General features: G+C 51.3%; 1 protein-coding gene across 2 annotated transcripts; it reads left to right on the top strand.

Annotated features, from left to right (window-relative positions):
* Nucleotides 1–66: 66 nt before the first annotated feature.
* Nucleotides 67–11,904, top strand: CLN3 (CLN3 lysosomal/endosomal transmembrane protein, battenin). 2 transcript variants are annotated; one of them, XM_044232881.1, is made up of 17 exons: nt 67–533; nt 1,236–1,437; nt 1,616–1,746; nt 1,911–1,989; nt 3,464–3,560; nt 4,892–4,963; nt 5,318–5,397; nt 5,539–5,624; nt 6,129–6,201; nt 6,284–6,427; nt 7,231–7,343; nt 8,643–8,689; nt 8,770–8,838; nt 8,934–8,989; nt 9,117–9,210; nt 11,271–11,411; nt 11,527–11,904. In XM_044232881.1, exons 3-17 carry the CDS (start codon nt 1,701–1,703, stop codon nt 11,644–11,646), a joined length of 1,317 nt encoding a protein of 438 aa, XP_044088816.1. In that variant the 5' UTR covers nt 67–533; nt 1,236–1,437; nt 1,616–1,700; the 3' UTR covers nt 11,647–11,904. The 2 variants fall into 2 exon arrangements, with proteins under 2 accessions (XP_044088816.1, XP_044088817.1); XM_044232882.1 differs by lacking the exons at nt 67–533; nt 1,236–1,437; nt 1,616–1,746 and adding an exon at nt 2,764–2,880 and having other exon boundaries at nt 1,934–1,989.
* The last annotated feature ends 6,447 nt before the right edge of the window (nt 11,905–18,351 follow it).

The following is an 18,351-nucleotide window of genomic DNA, read 5'->3' as shown; positions in this document are numbered from 1 at the left end:
ATTTCCTGCTCCCCCCAAGCCACAGCCACTCTGTGAGAGGAAGCTGGGGTTTGTGGTTCCTGTTTTGCCTAGGGACAAGGAGTGGGAGTGCAGAGGGGCTGGTAAGAGCTTTGGCTTCTCATTTTAGGGTCATTAATGCTTCCTTAAGGGGAAGAAGGGGCTGGATTGGTGGCTCCAGTGCCCATTCCCTCATCTGTAGTCATTCTTGTGAAACAAAACTTGGCTAAGCTTTGTATTGTGGTTATTTGTGTCTACCTTCCACCCTCCTGTGAGTTCCTTAAAGGCAGAGACCATGTGTAACATGTTACTGAGTTTGTAGGGTCCCGCATGGGTAGTAGGACCCCATTTTTCACTGGTTGAGTAACCTGGGAAGCAGACCAAAGGGGGCACATTTCAAATAGCAGTCTGAGGACTTGGTGGTGAGAAAGAGCTGGTAGAGGTGAGCACCAGCTGGTGGAAGCCCATAGAAGAGATTAGCAGGGGAAGGACTCAATGAAGAAAATTCAGGATGCTGCTTTACCACCTAGAGGAAGGTAAGAGAATAATCACTTCTTATTTTGAACTATAGGAAGCTTGATCTACACCTCTTCCCGCAATCCCCTGCCTGATCCCCACTTTCCAAATTTCCAACTAGACAAACCAGATGAGATCACAGAATCAGAATCAGAATTAGAATCTTGGGCCTTAGAATCCTCTGGTCTAAGCATTCTTGATGCAGGCAGGAATTCCACCGCAGCCTGCGGAGCCAAGCATGTCTGCCTCTGGTATTCTAGTTCCTATTGTTGAAAAGAATCTGTACCGTCCTTTGGGTCTAACCTTGTATCATTACCAGCAACTTTCCTTTTTTTTTTTTTTCCCTCATGTGTAAAACCAGGGGGGTCGATATTTCTGTGATATTCTTTGGTTCTGGGATAATTTGGGGAAAGGGATCTCTTTAATGTTTTGGATATTGCCAATAGACAGAGATTCTCCTGAGAGTTATCTTGATTTTCAGTTCTTGAAGCCGTCTAAGGGCAACAGAGAGGAATAAGAATCCCCCGAAGCGGGTTGTCTTTGTTCCCCGCCAGAAAGCGGGACTAGAGTCGCCCGGTGGCCATATTTATTTCTGGCAATTGAGGGCCGGGAAAGGAGCTGAAGCAGCTCACTGCCATGCCTAGTACTGGCAAGGAAGGCCAAGATCTTGCGTCCCGCTAGTCTAACGTTACGGCTCTTCTTGTCGATCCTACCCGCTCCAGTTTTAAACCAGCGGTTCCAGGGTTCTCCCGGCCTCTCTCTGGCCCCCGTCCCGAGGCTGGGAGATCCTGAAGCCGAGACGGAGAGAGGACCCGGAAGTTGGGGTGGTGACCTCCAAGCACGTGATGAGGGGCCCGGCGGGCGCTGTCACGTGACCCGCCCACCTGCGGTACCTCCGAGCCGAATTTGCAGCTGCTCTTAAAGGTACAGACCGCGGAGGCCCCTGCTTTCGAGGGGGCCGGGGCAGAGTCCCATGGGTGGGGCAGAGTGGGTGTGCGAGGGCGCGAGATGGACCCCCGGGGTAACGTGGTGGGTCGCCCCGCGCGAGTGCAGCGGAGAAGCCGGAGCTGGGACCTGCAGTGGGGCGTGGATCCTTTTCAAGTGTCGCAGACCCTCAGCCGCCTGGCTGGAGCCAGTCCTGGACTCTCGCTGACTTGGAACCCTTCGCGGGACCTGAGCTTGATGCCATGGGAGGCTGTGCGGGCTCGCGGCGGCGCCTCTTGGATTGCGAGGGTGCGTATTCCCGCCCACGCTCCTGAGAGTGACAGCCTCTGCCCCGCGACCCACCTGACTTGGGGCTCGGGCGCTGGCTCGGCCCCAGGGAGGACACCTGTGGGGCCTTCGTGCACCTGCGAGAGGGGTGGGGGGGTCATGCTCTCTTCTTCTCGCCCTCCCAGGGGAGGAGACCGCCCCGGAACCTCGGTCCCCTCTGTTGGACCGTCAGGGCGCCCTTTGGAGGAACGTGATGGGCTTCTGGTGAGTGGCCCGAGGAGTTCAGCAGAAGGAAAAATGGGGTGGGAAGAGTTGGGAAGCAACAGGAGGAAAAAGGGAAGAAAGAGCTGAGCTGGGAGAAAGGAGCTGAATTCACAAATATTTACTGACACCATTGGTTTGCCCTAAGGCAGCTTGTAAACTTCCAAGACTTGACTCAATTTACTTCCCACCTTCAGGCTTGGACCAGGTCCTCCTGTCAGCTGTAGGACCACTTCATGTTTTCACTCCAAGGAATTCAGACTCTAAATTTGTAAATACATGTATTTTTTAGAAGAAAACTTTAAATCACTGCTCTGGACAGGAAGCCAGTGTTTTTCCTAATGCACGTTTTAATAAACGCATCTACACTTTTTATTTATTTTTATTTATTTATTTATTTAAAAGATTTTATTTTTTTATTTGACAGAGAGAAATCACAAGTAGATGGAGAGGCAGGCAGAGAGAGAGAGAGAGGGAAGCAGGCTCCCTGCTGAGCAGAGAGCCCGATGCGGGACTCGATCCCAGGACCCTGAGATCATGACCTGAGCCGAAGGCAGAGCCTTAACCCACTGAGCCACCCAGGCGCCCCCGCATCTACACTTTTTTTAAAAGGCCATCCATCTACCTCCTGAAATCATTCCCATTTTGAGCCTTGGGAAACCCTCCTAGCGCTAACCTGAGCCTTGAGGGCTTAGGTGGCGCGTTAGGTTGGACGTGACTTCACGTGTGATTCCGAGAGATTCCCATCACCTCTCTGAGCCTCTCTTCTTGTGACAGCAGCAAAATGGGAAGAAAGGCGGAAACACTTCCTGGGCTTGTGAAAAGAGCCCATGAAATCTCTGGCACTGGGCCCAGTTCCTTTCCCATCACTGAGTGCAGCTCTGGGAAATGAGAGTAAGCAAGAAAAGATCCTTCTTATATGGGTCATAAAGGGCTTTGGTCGGATCATCTTTTAATCCCCACAGCACCCTGTGAAGTAGTGAGAAGGAAAACCTGTGTCCCCATTTACACGCGGGTAGCCCAAGGCCACTCAGGTAGGAAGCAGCAGGTGTGGAACCCGAACACAGTCCTTTGGGCTTCAAGCTCCAGGATCTTTCTACTGTTCCACAACACATCGGAGAGCATGGATCAGTGCGTGAGAAACGCCCCAGGAACTGAACCATGATGGGAGCATGATGGCGTCCCTCGGCCCATGTAATCCTCATGTAATCCTTGATGACTCTCTTCTCTTCCTGGGAGAGATAAGATGTGAACCCAAGTCTGTCATCCCAAAGCCTGTATTTCTAGCCCTACCACCGAAATGGAAATGGGGCCCTGTGAGAGAGGCGAGCTGTTGGAAGGCCGCAGGAAGGGGAGATTTGGTGCTGGGACTGTGAGCAGATTAAGCCTGGAAGGAGGTTAAGATCTGTTCTTATATGTCAGTTATATCTCAATAAAACTGATGGGGAAAAAAAAAAGTCTATCCTGCTCACTCCAGGCTCCTGGGCCTTTGTAACAACTTCTCCTACGTGGTGATGCTCAGCGCTGCGCATGACATCCTTAGCCACCAGAGGGCATCTGGGAACCAGAGCCATGTAAGTGACCGTCTCTGATGCCACCACCATATTTAGTCCTTATGGGAAGATGGGGGACTCCCCCTAGAGCAGGAACCCCCTTTGAAAAACTAATGGAATGGGGGTGGCCCAGGGGTGGGGCAAGGGGACTCAAGTTCCAGCTTCCCAGACCACAGAGCAAGGAAGGGTCTTTAAGCATTGATTGGTGCCACGTTTATAAACTCAAGGGTTGGCTGGGTGGGGCCATGGTCTATGAAAGCGCTTCTTAACCGCAGCGCTGTTAATTTTAGGCTGGAGAATTCTTTGTTGTGGGGCTTTCCTGGGCATCATACAGTGCTTAACAGCACCCCTGTCCTCTACCAGTAACATACCTCCTGTTCGGTAGTTGACAGAAGAATGTCTCCAGGCATTGCCAGATGTTCCCTGGGGGGTATAATCACCTCTAGCTAAGAACCTCTTGTCTATGATGAGCTGGAGGCAGGCGTGGGGGGCTAGAGGGGGTGTAAGTGCCAAAGGATTACAGCCACCACCTTGCAAGTTCAAGTCCAACAGGGAATTTGGTCCAAGATCAGCTTTTCTGGAAAGCCATTTTTCCCCTTGGCTGAGTAGCTACAAAGACTCCATAGAATTATTTAAAACGTTGGCGTTTACATATTCGCGTGTCTGCCTAAAATAGTTACTTGAAATCCTCAAGTCAAGGGATGCTCAGGTGGTCCACACACGAGCCCAGCAGCGAAACAAATGAGACCAGGCTTGGAGTCCCAGCTTTAAAAAACTGGACGTCCTCCTAGGGGCCTACGGGGAGTAGGGCGAAGAGGAAAGGGTCACCGTGGGGGTGTGGTTGAAGCCCACCCTCGTGGATCTCCAAGTGACTCTCCTTTCTCATTCTCAGGAGAGAGGGATGCATTTCCAGACCGGGCATAGAGAGGCCCACTCCCTGAAACCGTTGTGGTAACCACACCCAGGCCTCCATTAGAAGAGGTCCTTACACATATATTTAGATCAGAGGAAATAAGGTGCTTAGGGAGGATACGGCTCACTCGCCTACCTGTGCCTTGTTCTAGAATGACAGGAAAAATTTGGAAGCCTCGATTTTTAGAAAACGAAAGCTCCTGAGTGTGTTACCCAACTAGAGCCCATGTGCGGGGCCATCTTAGGCCTTCGGGTCCTTAGTTTGAGCTTTGTCCGGTAAGCCTCCCCGCCCCCATTGTGCACATAGAGAAACTGAGGTCCCAAAAGGCCAGTGTTGACCCAAGGCCATCCCTCAAGTCAGGGCTGAGCTGGCACTGCAGCCAGGCCCTTTTCGTGTCCCCTCTTGCCTCTCTGGGTGAAAGACCTTCCTCTGTCGCCAGGTGAACCCGGACCCACCCCTCACCCCCCACAATAGCACCTCTCGATTTGACTGCAACTCCGTCTCCACGGCTGTGAGTACCCATCTGGTCCTCCCCGCCCCCCGCCCCCTCCCTCAGCACCCGGCCGTGGCCGTCATGACTATCATAATTAAGACATTCGCTGAGCCTTTTCTGTGTGTGGCGTCCCTCGGCTCACGGAATCCCCAGCAGTCCTGCGAGCTGAGCGCTGTAACCAGCCTCCATTTTTCAGACAAGGGAACTGAGGCTCTGGACACAAAGCTAAGGAGCCCCAGAGCTGGGACTTGAACCCAGACCTATCTGACCTCAGAGCCTGTGTCTGTAGCAGGTGTCGGCCTTCCCTTGGTCACTTGGTGGGAGGCTTGTCCCTGGGGCCATCGGGGGTCTCATTCCGTTCTTCTGTTCCAGGCAGTGCTCCTGGCAGATATCCTCCCCACCCTCGTCATCAAATTGCTGACTCCCCTGGGTCTGCACCTGCTGCCCTACAGGTCTGAGAGGGGCGGGCCGGCCCAAGGGCAGGCAGGACCCCAAGAGCGGGGCGGCCGTGAGGGCCCAGGAAGTGGCGGGAGGGTTAGGGCGTTGCAGGCAGAGGTGGACCTCCCTTTTCCCTCCCTACCTCTCGCCCTCAGCCCCCGGGTGCTCGTCAGTGGGATTTGTGCCGCCGGAAGCTTCCTCCTGGTTGCCTTTTCTCATTCAGTGGGGACCAGCCTGTGCGGTGAGTGTGAGGTTTTGTGTCAGGTGGGGAACCCAGAGGAGCCGAAACAGCATTGTGGGGTACCCTCCCCAGCTTCTGAGAGGAAAGGGGTTGTTTTGGGAACCCTCAGAAGCCTGCTGGGCCTGTCATGAGGAGGAATGGGAGACGAGGTCATTTTGGGGGGGTGGGGATTGGGGTCAGGGGTGGGGGTGTGGAGTTCGGAGGAAAGGGGTGTAGTACACGGAGCTCGAGATGAGCAGAGTCCCCAGGACCCCGTGACGGGGGGAGGGAGGGGAGGCCGAGGCGTCCAGGACGAGTTCTTGCTCCGGCGTCGGTAACTGGGTAGAGAGGGGGCCCCATTCCCTGTGATTGGCATGTGGGGGGGCGGGTAAGTTCTCCTTCAGAAGCCCCCCCTGTCCAGGGGATCTGAGCTGACGCAGGGGAGGCCGTGGCCAGACCCCTCAGGGGATTGGGGGATGGCGGAGGCCACGTGTGGCCATCGCCATGCTTGTCCCCCCCCCCCAGGTGTGGTCTTGGCCAGTATCTCATCCGGTCTGGGGGAGGTCACCTTCCTCTCGCTCACCGCCTTCTACCCCAGGTAAGCAGGAGGAGCTGGGAGTGGGCGAGAGGACCCCCGGGTGCAGGCCTGGGTCCTTCCTCATCTCTCGTTTTCTTCTCAGGGCTGTGATCTCCTGGTGGTCCTCAGGCACTGGGGGAGCCGGGCTGCTGGGAGCGCTGTCCTATCTGGGCCTCACCCAGGCCGGCCTCTCCCCACAGCACACCCTGCTGTCCATGCTGGGTGTCCCTGCTTTGCTGCTGGCCAGGTAGGCTGCCGGGGCTGGGCGGATGAGGGAGCCGAGGGGAGAACTAGATCAGGCTCCCCATCTCCAGATCCCAGCAGCCTCGTGAAGAGCGCATGTGGGTTCCGGACTGGGAGAGGACTGGTTTGAGTTCCGGAGCTGCTGCGTGTTGGCGGTCTAGTGTGCGATAGGGTGCCTCACCTCTGCAGCCCTCCTTGCTTCCCTGGGGGGAGACGTGCACATGGCATCCAGCATGGAGTGGATCCCGAGATGATTGGCCGGGGCCGGGGCCGGGGGGGGGGAATGGGGTGGACTTTCTTTTACTGATTTTGAGGCTGTCGGGAAAAAATGTTAACTAGCTGGTGATTTCACCGATGATTGCTTGGGATGAGGCCGTGTAGAAAAAGTGAATCAATTTCAAAGAAAATCATAAGCAAAAAAAAAAATATATATGTTAGAGGAGGCTAGACACGGCCGAGTGTAGACACGGTCTCTATTGGAAGAGACTGAAATGGGAGAAGTTTGGGCCCAGCTCAGAATGAACTCGGAATGATCGTTAGAGTAACGACGACAAGAAACCGGAGCAGACCTGCTCGGCGTGAGCCAGCAGGCTGAATGGGTAGGCTTCGGGCCCGCGGGTGCAACAACAAGGAGACACATCTCAGCTCTAAGGAGGGAAGCACCTTTCCGCAGTCGGAGCTTTCTGGCACAGGATGGGGGTGGGGCTCGCAAGGAGTGAGGAAATGGGGGGGGGCTCCCCTGGGAGGGAGCGGCCCCTCCAGCCCGACAGAGGGCCTTCGGTCTCATCTTCGTCCCTCCGGTTCTAGCTATTTCTGTTTGCTCACACCTTCTGAGCCCCAGGACCCTGGAGGGGAAGAGGAGGCAGAGACGTCCGCACGGCAGCCTCTGATAGGCAGCGAGGCTCCGGAGTCAAAGCCAGGTAGGAGACCCAGGAGTCCCTGGGAGGCCTCACTCTCCCCCCAGAGGGGCATTGGCCTTTCCTCTCTGTGGCGGTCGCGGTCGGGAGGGCAGGTGGACAGCGGTGCTGGCTATGGGAAGAGCCAGGCGCATTCGTCTATTAAAGAGTGTCTACACTGGCAGTGGCCCAGTCGGTTACGTGTCTGGTCCTAGAGTGCACTTCAGCCCATCCTCTCAGGTGTGTGGGGTCGAGCCCCGCCTTGGGCTCCACACTGAGCGTGGAGTCTGCTGAGATTCTCTCTCCCTTTGCCTCTCCCCCCATTCACGTTCTCTCTCTCTCTCAAAAATAAATACATCTTAAAAAAAGAAAAAAACCCTGCTCAGTGAGTACTTACCATGTGCTGATGTTTTTTAAAAGATTTTATTTATTTATTGGACAGACAGAGATCACAAGTAGGCAGAGAGGCAGGCAGAGAGAGAGAGGAGGAAGCAGGCTCCCTGCGGAGCAGAGAGCGAGATGCAGGACTCGATCCCAGCACCCTGAGATCATGAGCTGAGCCAAAGGCAGAGGCTTTAACCCACTGAGCCCCCCAGGCGCCCCACCATGTGCTGATTGATGAGCCCTGCAGGGACCGGGTGACTGAGGTGAGGAAGGGGGCCCATTCATAAACAAGTAGCTGAGTCAGAAAGATGTTATTTTTTAAGCTTTGGTAAGTGCTGGCCGGACAGAAAACAGGGCTTGCTGCTAGGAACTTGGGCAGAGGGGATAGAGAAGGGTCCCACCTAGAGGCCATGGTCTGTGAAGGCCTTTTGGAGGAGGGGTCATTGGGCTGAATTTTGAATGACAAGGAGTCAGGTCATAGGCCAGGGGAACAGCATGGGCTAAGATCCTGAGGTGGGAAGGAGCTTGAATGTTCGAGAAGCAGAAGGAAGGGGCCGCTGTGTCTGGGTTGGAGATGTATGGCTATCAGACAGTACAAGAGCCATGGAGACGTCCCACCTGTTAATTCCCCCCCTCCCGCTTTTTTAAAATCGTGGTAAAGTTTACCAATTTAACCATTTTGGGGGGGGCAGAGGGAGAAAAAAAAATCTTAAGTGCAGAGCCCGTTGGGGGCTTGATCTGGAGACCCTGAGGTCATGATCGGAGTTGAAATCAAGAGTAGGACCACGCAGGCGCCCCTTAACCATCTTTGGTTGTACAGTCCAGTGGCATTTAAGTGCATTCACGCTGAGAGTGTGAATGTGGTTGGTCCTTGCCCGCCAGCACCCCTCTGCCGAATCCGTGTGCCAGCCTCACCTGCCCTTCCCTCCCTCCCCGCAGAATCCAAGTCAAACCTCTCCCTTCCGGAAAGGTGGACGGTGTTCAAGGTATGGCTGGGTGGCTCTGGCGCCCCCCTGTGGCCGGTGCCCACCTGCCGGCCTCGACTTCAGTGTCCGGCCTCTTGCAGGGCCTGCTGCCGTACATCGTCCCCCTGGTGGTGGTTTACTTCGCGGAGTATTTCATCAATCAGGGGCTGGTGAGTGAGGGCTGCTGGGGGGGCGGGGGGAAGTAGCCGTCGAGGCGGGGCCCCGCAGGTCTCCGACCACCTGCCCTGTGCACTCTTTGCTGCAGTTTGAGCTCCTGTTCTTCCGGAACACGTCGCTGAGTCACGCTCAGCAGTATCGCTGGTAAGAAGGGTAAGGGGGGGCGGCGGGACGGGCGGGGGCCCGAAGGGGAGCCCTTGATGCTAGGGCCTGGGGGAGGCCGCGGCCACGCTGCTGAGGGGCTTCTTCCTCCTCCCTGCCCGCATCGAAGGTACCAGATGCTCTACCAGGCCGGCGTCTTTGTTTCCCGCTCTTCTCTCCGCTGCTGTCGCATCCGCTTCACGTGGGTCCTGGCCCTGCTGCAGGTACCGAGCCCAGCCCTCGCTCCATTGCCGCCTTGGCTCCCAGCTTCCCAGACCCCAGGCCTCCTTCCCACTTCTCCAGGAAGTGTGTTGCTCGCCGTCAGGTTCTGAGCGCAGGGAACCGAAGGCCGGCAGGGCTCTGGCTCTGCGTAAAACGTGTGGCTTGGGAGCCCAGCAAAACCCGGGCGCAAATCCCAGCTTCCGTTCTCTGCAGCTCTGTGACGTCGGGCAGGTCCCTGAACCTGCCTGAGCCTAGATGGCCTCGTCTGTGAACCGGCCGCGGCCACCGTCTACTTCTCAGGGTGGTGGTGACACACAGAGATGGGAAGTGTTTTAATCCACTGGAAGCACGCACTTAATCCTTATTTCCACGAGCCTCGTGCAGAGGCTTTCAAATAATGTTTCTGTGGGTTAAAAAAAAAAAAAGTACTGTTCTTGTATTCTGGGTGGTTCGTTACAACAAAATCAACAATGTCACAGCCAGCAGGTCATTTACCACGAGGCTGGTGAGCAAAGTTAACTCCCTGTGGTGGAAGTAGCACAGTGTGTAGCGAACACACACCGTTCTTGCCCCTGGTCCAACCAAAGTAGCTTCACAGAACCAGCCTTCAAGGTCACGAGTCTGTAGCCCCTGGAAGTTACTATCAAAATTAACCTTCCTTTGGTCCAGGAAAGCCCTTTTCAATAAACTGAGTCCAATTCTAGGATAAAAAAGTAGAACCCAAGTATAGTTTGCCCTTGACGGTTACGGCAGGACCCTGTGACTGTCCTTCAGCTTTCTCCCTTCTTGATCTGAGTACCCCAAAGGCCCCGAATCATGTCAACAATTCTGAACTCGGAAGTTCTTCATTAGACGCCACTGAAATGCATAGCTTAGGATTTTCCATAGAATTAGAGACTTAGAATTATTGAATTTCATTACAGAAAGCGCCTGGCCACGTGCTACAGACAGATGCATTAGTGGGGTGTCGCCAGTCACATTAGCATTGCTGGGATGTGTTTTTTTTTTTTTTTTTAAGATTTTAAAAAATTTTTCTGACGCAGAGAGAGACCACAAGTAAGCAGAGCAGCAGGCAGAGATAGAGGGGGAAGCAGGCTCCTCGCCGAGCAGAGAGCCTGATGCGGGGCTCGATCCCAGGACCCCAAGACCACGACCCGAGCTGAAGGCAGAGGCCCCAACCCACTGAGCCACCCAGGCGCCCCGGGGATGTGTTCTTTTAAAGGCAGATCTCTGAGCTTACCTCAGACGTAATGAACTAGAACCTTCGAGGGCAAGGCCTGTGTGGGTCACGTGATTCCCAGTGACCTGTGTGTGCAGTCAGATATGTGTGCCGCCACGGCTCAGGCCTGGGACCCTGGGGTCCTGTGGAGGACTGGGGCCCAGAGGGGAGACCTGCTCCCTTGGGTGGGGTCAGAGAGTCCTCCTTAACGACGCAAGAACGCCGTAGCCAGAGTTTCCCAACCTCGGCGCTGTTGACATTGGGGGTTGGATCGTTCTTTGTTGCGGGGCTGTCCCGTGCACCGCAGAACTGAGCGATATCCGTGGCCTCGACCCACTCTCTCCCCACTCACGACAGCCAGGAACATGTTTAGCCATTGCCACGTGTCCCCTGAGTGGCAAAAATCACTCCCAGTCGAGAACTGCTCGTCGACACCCATAGTCTCAGTCTGGTAAAATGGCGGGGGAGGGCCGGGCCTCTCTCTTCAGGGAACCCTTGGGAGGAGGCGTGAGAGCCCAGAGCCCAGGAGCGGGAGGGGTCCTGCTCCAAGGTGAGCCATGAACAGCGGTAACGAGGAGATCCCACGTGAGGGAAGGAGAACAGTGTTCCAGGGACGACATGAGCCAAGGCACAGTTGGGAGAGTGACCTGTGGCATCTAGGGTGCCAGGACAGGATCAGGAGAAGCCTGCCCCAGATCCCAGGGTCTGGTAGGCCAGTGGGGTGCTGGGATTTGATCTGGGTCTGCCAGCCCTCTCCTCAGCATCTCCCAGAACCGGGGGCCCCTGGATGGGACCGCAGCCTCTGGTCCCAGGCTCAGCCCTCCCCGCCACCTGCCTCCGCAGTGTCTCAACCTGGCCTTCCTGCTGGTGGACGTGTGGTTGAGCTTCCTGCCCAGCATCTACCTTGTCTTCCTGGTCGTTCTGTATGAGGGGCTTCTCGGAGGTGCTGCCTACGTGAACACCTTCCACCAGATTGCCCTGGAGGTCAGCACAGGCCGGGGGAGGGTTGCGGGGGCGGCTGGGGGTGGGCCTCTCTGGGGAAGGCCTGGGCTGGGGCAGCTAGGACCGAAGCCTCACCCCTGCTTCCTGCCCTCCGCAGACGAGTGACGAGCACCGGGAATTTGCCATGGCGGCTGCCTGTATCTCTGACACTTTTGGAATCTCCCTGTCGGGGCTCCTGGCCCTGCCCCTGCACGACTTCCTTTGTAACCTGTCTTGACACTCCGGCTTCTCAGCACACGGGACACACTAATCTGGGCCTGCGCTGACCGGCGGCCGAGTCAGACCGCAGGCACACAGCCCAGAACTCACCCATGAGCCCTGCCCCAGGCTTGCCTGAGCGGTTGGGGTGCAGAGACACGCGGCGGTCCCGTTCTCCTTTGAGCGAGCCGGCAGTGTTCGCCCTCTCCCAGGCTGGCCTTGGGGACTGTCTTCGTGGTGTTACATCCTCAGAATAAATGCCTATTTTATTAATTGACCCCTGTGCCATTTTTCTGCTTGGAAACAAAATGTTCTTCTGTTACATGAGTAATACAAACCCACTTTGAAATATATGCAGGAGAGTATAAAGAAAGCATTTCAGCAGATTTCTACCTGGTCTTTGAGGCTTTACTTATTCATTCACTCATTCATTCATTTCATTCATTCACTGTGTGATGCAGTCTGCATGTATTTTCCCCCAACATGTAAGTTTGCAAACATAGAGGTTGAAAGAATTCCTACAGTAAGCACAGGTGTATGCACCCCTGGGGTCTGCGGGGAACATTCTGCTAGTTACTTTATGACACGTAACAGTTCATCCAAATGAGTCTCTGATTTTCATAATGTATTTCAAAGTAGGAAGTGGAGTTGAATACCTTCCCTCTTTTTTAAAGATTTTTTTAAAAAGATTTTATTTATTTCTTTGACAGAGATCACAAGCAGGCAGAGAGGCAGGCAGAGTTGGTGGGGGGGAAGCAGGCTCCCCGCCGAGCAGAGAGCCTGACGTGGGGCTCGATCCCAGGACCCCTGGGACCATGACCTGAGCCAAAGACAGAGGCTTTAACCCACTGAGCCACCCAGGTGCTCCTTCTTTTTTAAGATTCTATTTTATTTTTTACAAGATCTTATTTATTTGACAGAGAGCACAAGCAGGAGGAGCAGCCAAGGGAGAGGGAGAAGCAGACTCCCCGCTGAGCAGGGAGCCCGAGGCCAGGCTTGATCCCAGGACCCCGGGGATCGTGACCAGAGCCGAAGGCAGATGCCTAACAGACTGAGCCACCCAGGTGCCTCTCATTGAACAACTCTGAATATAAATCTTTTAAGGGACCCTTGGAATAATGGGTTTGAAATGCTAGTTACATATTTTTTTCCTATGAAGCATTAAAATAAACGCAGACAGTCCCTGGCTTACGATGGTTTGACTTAGATTTTTCAACTTTACCGTGGTGTGAAAACAAGGACCTATGGGCAGAAGCTGTACTGCGAGTTTTGAATTTTGATCTTTTCCCGGTGGGCGACATGTGCCATCCTCTCTTGTGACGCTAGGCAGGGGCAGCCGACCACAGGTCCCAGCAAGCCCTGCCAGCGCGCGAGTCAACAAGGGACACACAACCCTTCCCTAGCCATGCACGTGTGCCACGTTCGGGTCAGTATTCAATCAGTTACATGAGATACTCCATAGTCTTGTAAAATAGACTCTATTGTAAAATTTATTTATTGTAAAATAAATCTCTGACTTTGCCCAACCGCAGGTGAATGTTAAGTGTTCTGAGCACACTGAAGGTAAGCTAGGCTAAGCAATGACGTTCGGTAGGTTAGAAGTATTACATGCATTTTCGACTTAAGATAGTTTCAACTTGGGCGTCTGGGTGGCTCAGTGGGTTGAGCCGCTGCCTTTGGCTCGGGTCGTGGTCTCAGGGTCCTGGGATCGAGTCCCGCGTCGGGCTCTCTGCTCAGCAGGGAGCCTGCTTCCTCCTCTCTCTCCCCGCCTGCCTCTCTGCCTACCTGTGATCTCTGTCAAATAAATAAATAAAATCTTTTTTATTAAAAAAAAAAGATAGTTTCAACTTACAATGGATTTATTAGGACATAACCCCTTCGTAAGTTGGGGGACATCAGTACATAACCTTTGGAGCTCAAAGTGAGCATCCATGTACGCTCTGAGACTATCCTATTCCATCCCATCCCTGCCAGTGATGTTTGTAGCCCACGTTCAGGGAAATGCTGACATGGTGGTTAATGGCGTGGGCTTTGCAGGCAGAGAAGCCTGGCCTTCAGGTCCCAGCTCTGCCATTCATGAATTCAGGATCTCAGCCAATTATCTTCACTTCTCTGCACCTCAGTTTGCTGGTCCGTCAAATGGAGGTAACAGTAGTACCCACAGGTCACAAGGTGGTTGTGAAGACTACATGAGCCCTTGGGGAGGCGTGGTCAGCCCCCAGTAGAGGTCACCTTTGTCCACGCTATGGCTGGAATCCTGCCTTTCTTTTTATACTGCGTTATGCCAATGGTTCTCAAACTTGAATGTGCTCCAGAGATCTTGTGAAAATACAGATTTCTGGGCCCAGGCCCAGGCCTCTGATTGGGGAAGTATGGGGTGGGGACCAAGAATGTGCTTTTCTATCGTACACCCAGGCGATGCTGCTAGTGTTCCTCTTGGGACCACACGTTGAGAACCATAGAATTATGTTTTTCCTTTTATTTTTTTTTTTAATTTTTTTAAAAGATTTTATTTATTTATTTGACAGAGAGAGATTACAAGTAGGCAGAGAGGCAGGTAGAGAGAGAAGGAGGAGGAAGCAGGCTCCCTGCTGAGCAGAGAGCCCGATGCGGGACTCGATCCCAGGACCCCGAGATCATGACCTGAGCCGAAAGCAGCGGCTTAACCCACTGAGCCACCCAGGCGCCCCTTAATTTCTTTTTTTAAAATGACTTTATTTATTTGAGAGAGAGTACGAGAGATAGCATAAGAGGAGAGAAGGTCAGAGGGAAAAGCAGACTCCCCATGGAGCTGGGAGCCGGACAATGGGACTCTATCCCAGGACTCTGGGATCATGACCTGAGCTGAAGGCAGTTGCTTAACCAACTGAGCCACCCAGGCACCCCTGTTTTTCCTTTTTAGAACATTCTTTATAGGGACTAATATCTAGATACATAAAGAACTCGTAAACTCAAAAAAAAAAAAGAATCTTTGGGACCCCCAACAGTGGGCCCAATTTCAATCTTTTGCGTGTGGATATCCACTTGTTCCAGCACTATCTGTTGAAAAGACTCCCTCTAGATATGTTTTAGAAAACCAGCTGTTAAGGGGTGCCTGAGTGTCTCAGTGGGTTAAAACTCTGCCTTTGGCTCAGGTCATGATCTCAGAGTCCTGGAATTGATCTCAGGACTTAAGATCGAGCCCTGCATTGGGCTCTCTGCTCAGCAGGGAGCCTGCTTCTCCCCTCCCCCTCTGCCTGCCTCTCTGTCTACTTGTGATCTCTCTCTGTCAAAGCAAAACAACAGGGGCGCCTGGGTGGCTCAGTGGGTTAAAGCCTCTGCCTTCGGCTCTGGTCATGATCCCAGGGTCCTAGAATCGAGCTCTGCATCAGGCTCTGCTCAACGGGAAGCCTGCTTCCTTTCTCTCTCTCTCTCTCTCTGCCTACTTGTGATCTCTCTCTCTGTCAAATAAATAAAATGTTTAAAAACAAAACAAAACAACAAAATTAATGAATTTAAATTTTTTTTAAAAAATCAGCAGTTGAAAATCACTTAACTACAAATGTGTGCATTTATTTCTGGACTCAAGTCAGTTCCATTGATCTACATGTTAATTCTTCTTTTTTTAAGATTTTTTTTTTTTAATTTGACAGAGATCACAAGTAGGCAAAGAGGCAGGCAGAGACAGAATGGGGGGGAAGCAGGCTCCCCACGGAGAGGACGATCTCAATCCTAGGACCGAGCTGAAGGCAGAGGCTTTAACCCACTGAGCCACCCAGGCACCCCCCACATGTTAATTCTTATGCTAGTACAACACCATCTTAATTACTGTGGTTTTGTAGTGAGTTTTTGAAATTGAGAAGTGTGAATTCTCTTTGTTCTTCTTCAAGAATTTTATGAATTTTATGAATTTTAGGGTGAACTTGTCAATCTTTCTACACAGAAGCCAGTTGTAATTTTGATAGAGATTACACTGAACCTGTAGATCAGTTTTGGAAGTATTGCCAACTTAACAACATTATCTCTTTTGATCCGTGAACACTGGATGCCTTTCCTCTTATTTAGATCTTTATTTTCTTCCAAGAATGTTTCCTAGTTTTATAGTATACATTTTTTATTTTTTGTGTTAAATTTATTTCTAAGCATTTTGTTCTTTTTTGGTGCTTTCGTAAGTGGAATTGTTTTCTTAGAGAGGGGGTAGGGGCAGAGGGAGAAGGAGAAAGAGAATCTTAAGCTGGCTGCACGTCCAACGCGGAGCCTGATGTGGGGCTTGATCTCATGATCGTGAGATCATGACTTGAGCCAAAATCAAGTGTCTTACGCTTCACTGACAAAGCAGTCCAGGCACCTCAGTGGAATTGTTTTCTTAATTTCCTTTTTGGATTGGTCTTTATAAATGATAAAAATACAATTGCTTTTCGTCTATTGATCATTTACCCTACAACCTTGCCAGACTCATTATTATTTCTGATAGGTTTTTCATAAATTCCATAGGATTTTCTACACAAAAGGTCTGTCCTCTGCAAACTTATCTAATCTAGATGTCTTTTATTTAACTTTTTCTGAAATTGCTTGGCTAGAAACTCTAAGTACAACCCTGAATAGAAGTTGTGAGAGTAAACTTCCTTGTCTTGCTCCTGATTTTAGGGGAAAAGCTTTCAATCTTTCATCATTAAGTATGATGTTAGCTGTGGATTTTTTGTAGATGTCCGATATATCATATTGAGGAAGTTCCCTTCTGTTCCTAGTTTGTAGTGTGTTTTTATCGTCAAGATGTTTTGCATGTTGCTAAATCCTTTTTTTTTTTCATCTAATGAGATGATCATGTGGTTTTTGTCTTTTACTTTATTGGCATGGTGCCTTACATTAATTCATTTTCATATGTTAACCCAACTTTGCATTCCTCATAAATCTCACTTGTTTATGGTTTGTGTATCACATTTTCTAGTATTTTGCTGAGGATCTTTGTGTCTCTATTCATTAGAGATACTGGTCTGAAGTTTTCTCATGTAATTTTTTGTCTGGTTTTGGTATCAGAGTAATGCTGACCTCATAGAATGAGTCGGGAAGTAGTCCCTCTTCTCTTTTTTGGAAGAGTTTGTGAAGAACTGGTATTGATTCTTTAAGTAGTTGCAGAATTATTAACCAGTGGAACGAACTGGAACTGGGCTTTTCTCTGTGGGTAGTTTTTGGTACATGTGGTTTTTAAGCATTTGAAATGGGGTTAGTATGACTGAGAAACTGGACTTTTAATTTCATTTAATATATGACAAGTTACAGATGACTATTGTTGACCGTATTGGACAGAACAGGTCTTGGACAGTGGTTCTCAGTGCGGAGGCACTGCCCCCTCTGGTCATTTTGGAAGTTTGTGGGAGTTTTGAATCTCACTGTGAATGAAGGCATCGCCCTTACAGGCTGAGGGCCAATTTCCTATGCCCGCAATAGTTTCTCAGCGTCCCCACAAGACATCTTAACAATACGTGCCAAGAATCTAACTTCATTTTACACGTGAACTCGAAATATATCTTGCTTTCTTTTATTTTTTTAAGATTTTATTTATTTGTCAGAGGGGAAGAGAGAGAGAGAACACAAGCAAGGGGTGCAGCAAGCAGAGGGAGAAGCAGGCTCCCTGTTGAGCAAGAAGCCTCATGTGGGACTCCATCCCAGGACACTGGGTTCATGACCTGAGCCAAAGGCAGACACTTAACCGACTGAGCCACCCAGGCATCCCTCTCACTTGCTTTTAATATACACTGAATTTTCCAGGAATTCAACTATTATGTACATCGAAAGAAGATTGTGTTTTGTTTTGTTTTGTTTGGATCTTAACCAAGAGCTGTTCACTATATTTGGAAAATCCCTTCCCTGAAGGCAACACTCATAGTAAAACCCATTGTCTTTTGGCTGCCATTGCAGCTGACTCGGTTACCGTGATTCTAAATACATGTAAAAAGTCTCAGTATACATACACATATCTCTTTCAAAATATCAAATATAGGGGTGCCTGAGTGGCTCAGTGGACTAAAGCCTCTGCCTTCGGCTCAGGTCATGATCCCAAGGTCCTGGGATCGAGCCCCACGTTCGTCTCTCTGCTACTTGTGATCTCTGTCTGACAAATAAATAAAAAAACTCTTTAAAAATATATCAAATGTAAAGAAAAAAGTTCAACATCTGTTCATATGACGATTGTCTTCTCATAAATCCGAACTATGTCACGGCACGTAGGTGCAAATCTCTGACTACTTCTTTCTATCTTCTAGGGAAATCACATATTAACATTTACGTATTTAAGTACATGGGGTTTTTTTTAGAAGATTTTATTTATTTGAGAGAGAGAAAGAGAGAGAACACGAACGGGAAGAGGGGCAGAAGGAGAGGGAGAAGCAGACTCCCCACTAAGCAGGGCACCCAATGTGGGACTTGAACCCAGGACCCTGGGATCATGACCTGAGCTGAAGGCAGACGCTTAACCAACTGAGACACCCAGGTGCCCAGTACATTTTATTTATTTTATTTTTTAAAAGATTTTATTTATTTATTGGACAGACAGAGATCACAAGCAGGCAGAGAGGCAGGCAGAGAGAGAGAGGGAAGCAGGCTCCCTGCTGAGCAGAGAGCCCGATGCGAGGCTCGATCCCAGGACCCCGGGACCACGACCCAAGCCGAAGGCAGAGGCCCCAACCCACTGAGCCACCCAGGCACCCCTTAAACAAAGAATATTTCCCTTTCTCTCCTTTATAAA

The sequence above is a fragment of the Neovison vison genome, chromosome 14, assembly GCF_020171115.1.
Source record: "Neovison vison isolate M4711 chromosome 14, ASM_NN_V1, whole genome shotgun sequence".
Taxonomy (NCBI): Eukaryota; Metazoa; Chordata; class Mammalia; order Carnivora; family Mustelidae; genus Neogale; species Neogale vison.
The sequence above is the reverse complement of the archived record's forward strand: the minus strand, read 5'-3'. Positions and strand labels throughout refer to the sequence as shown.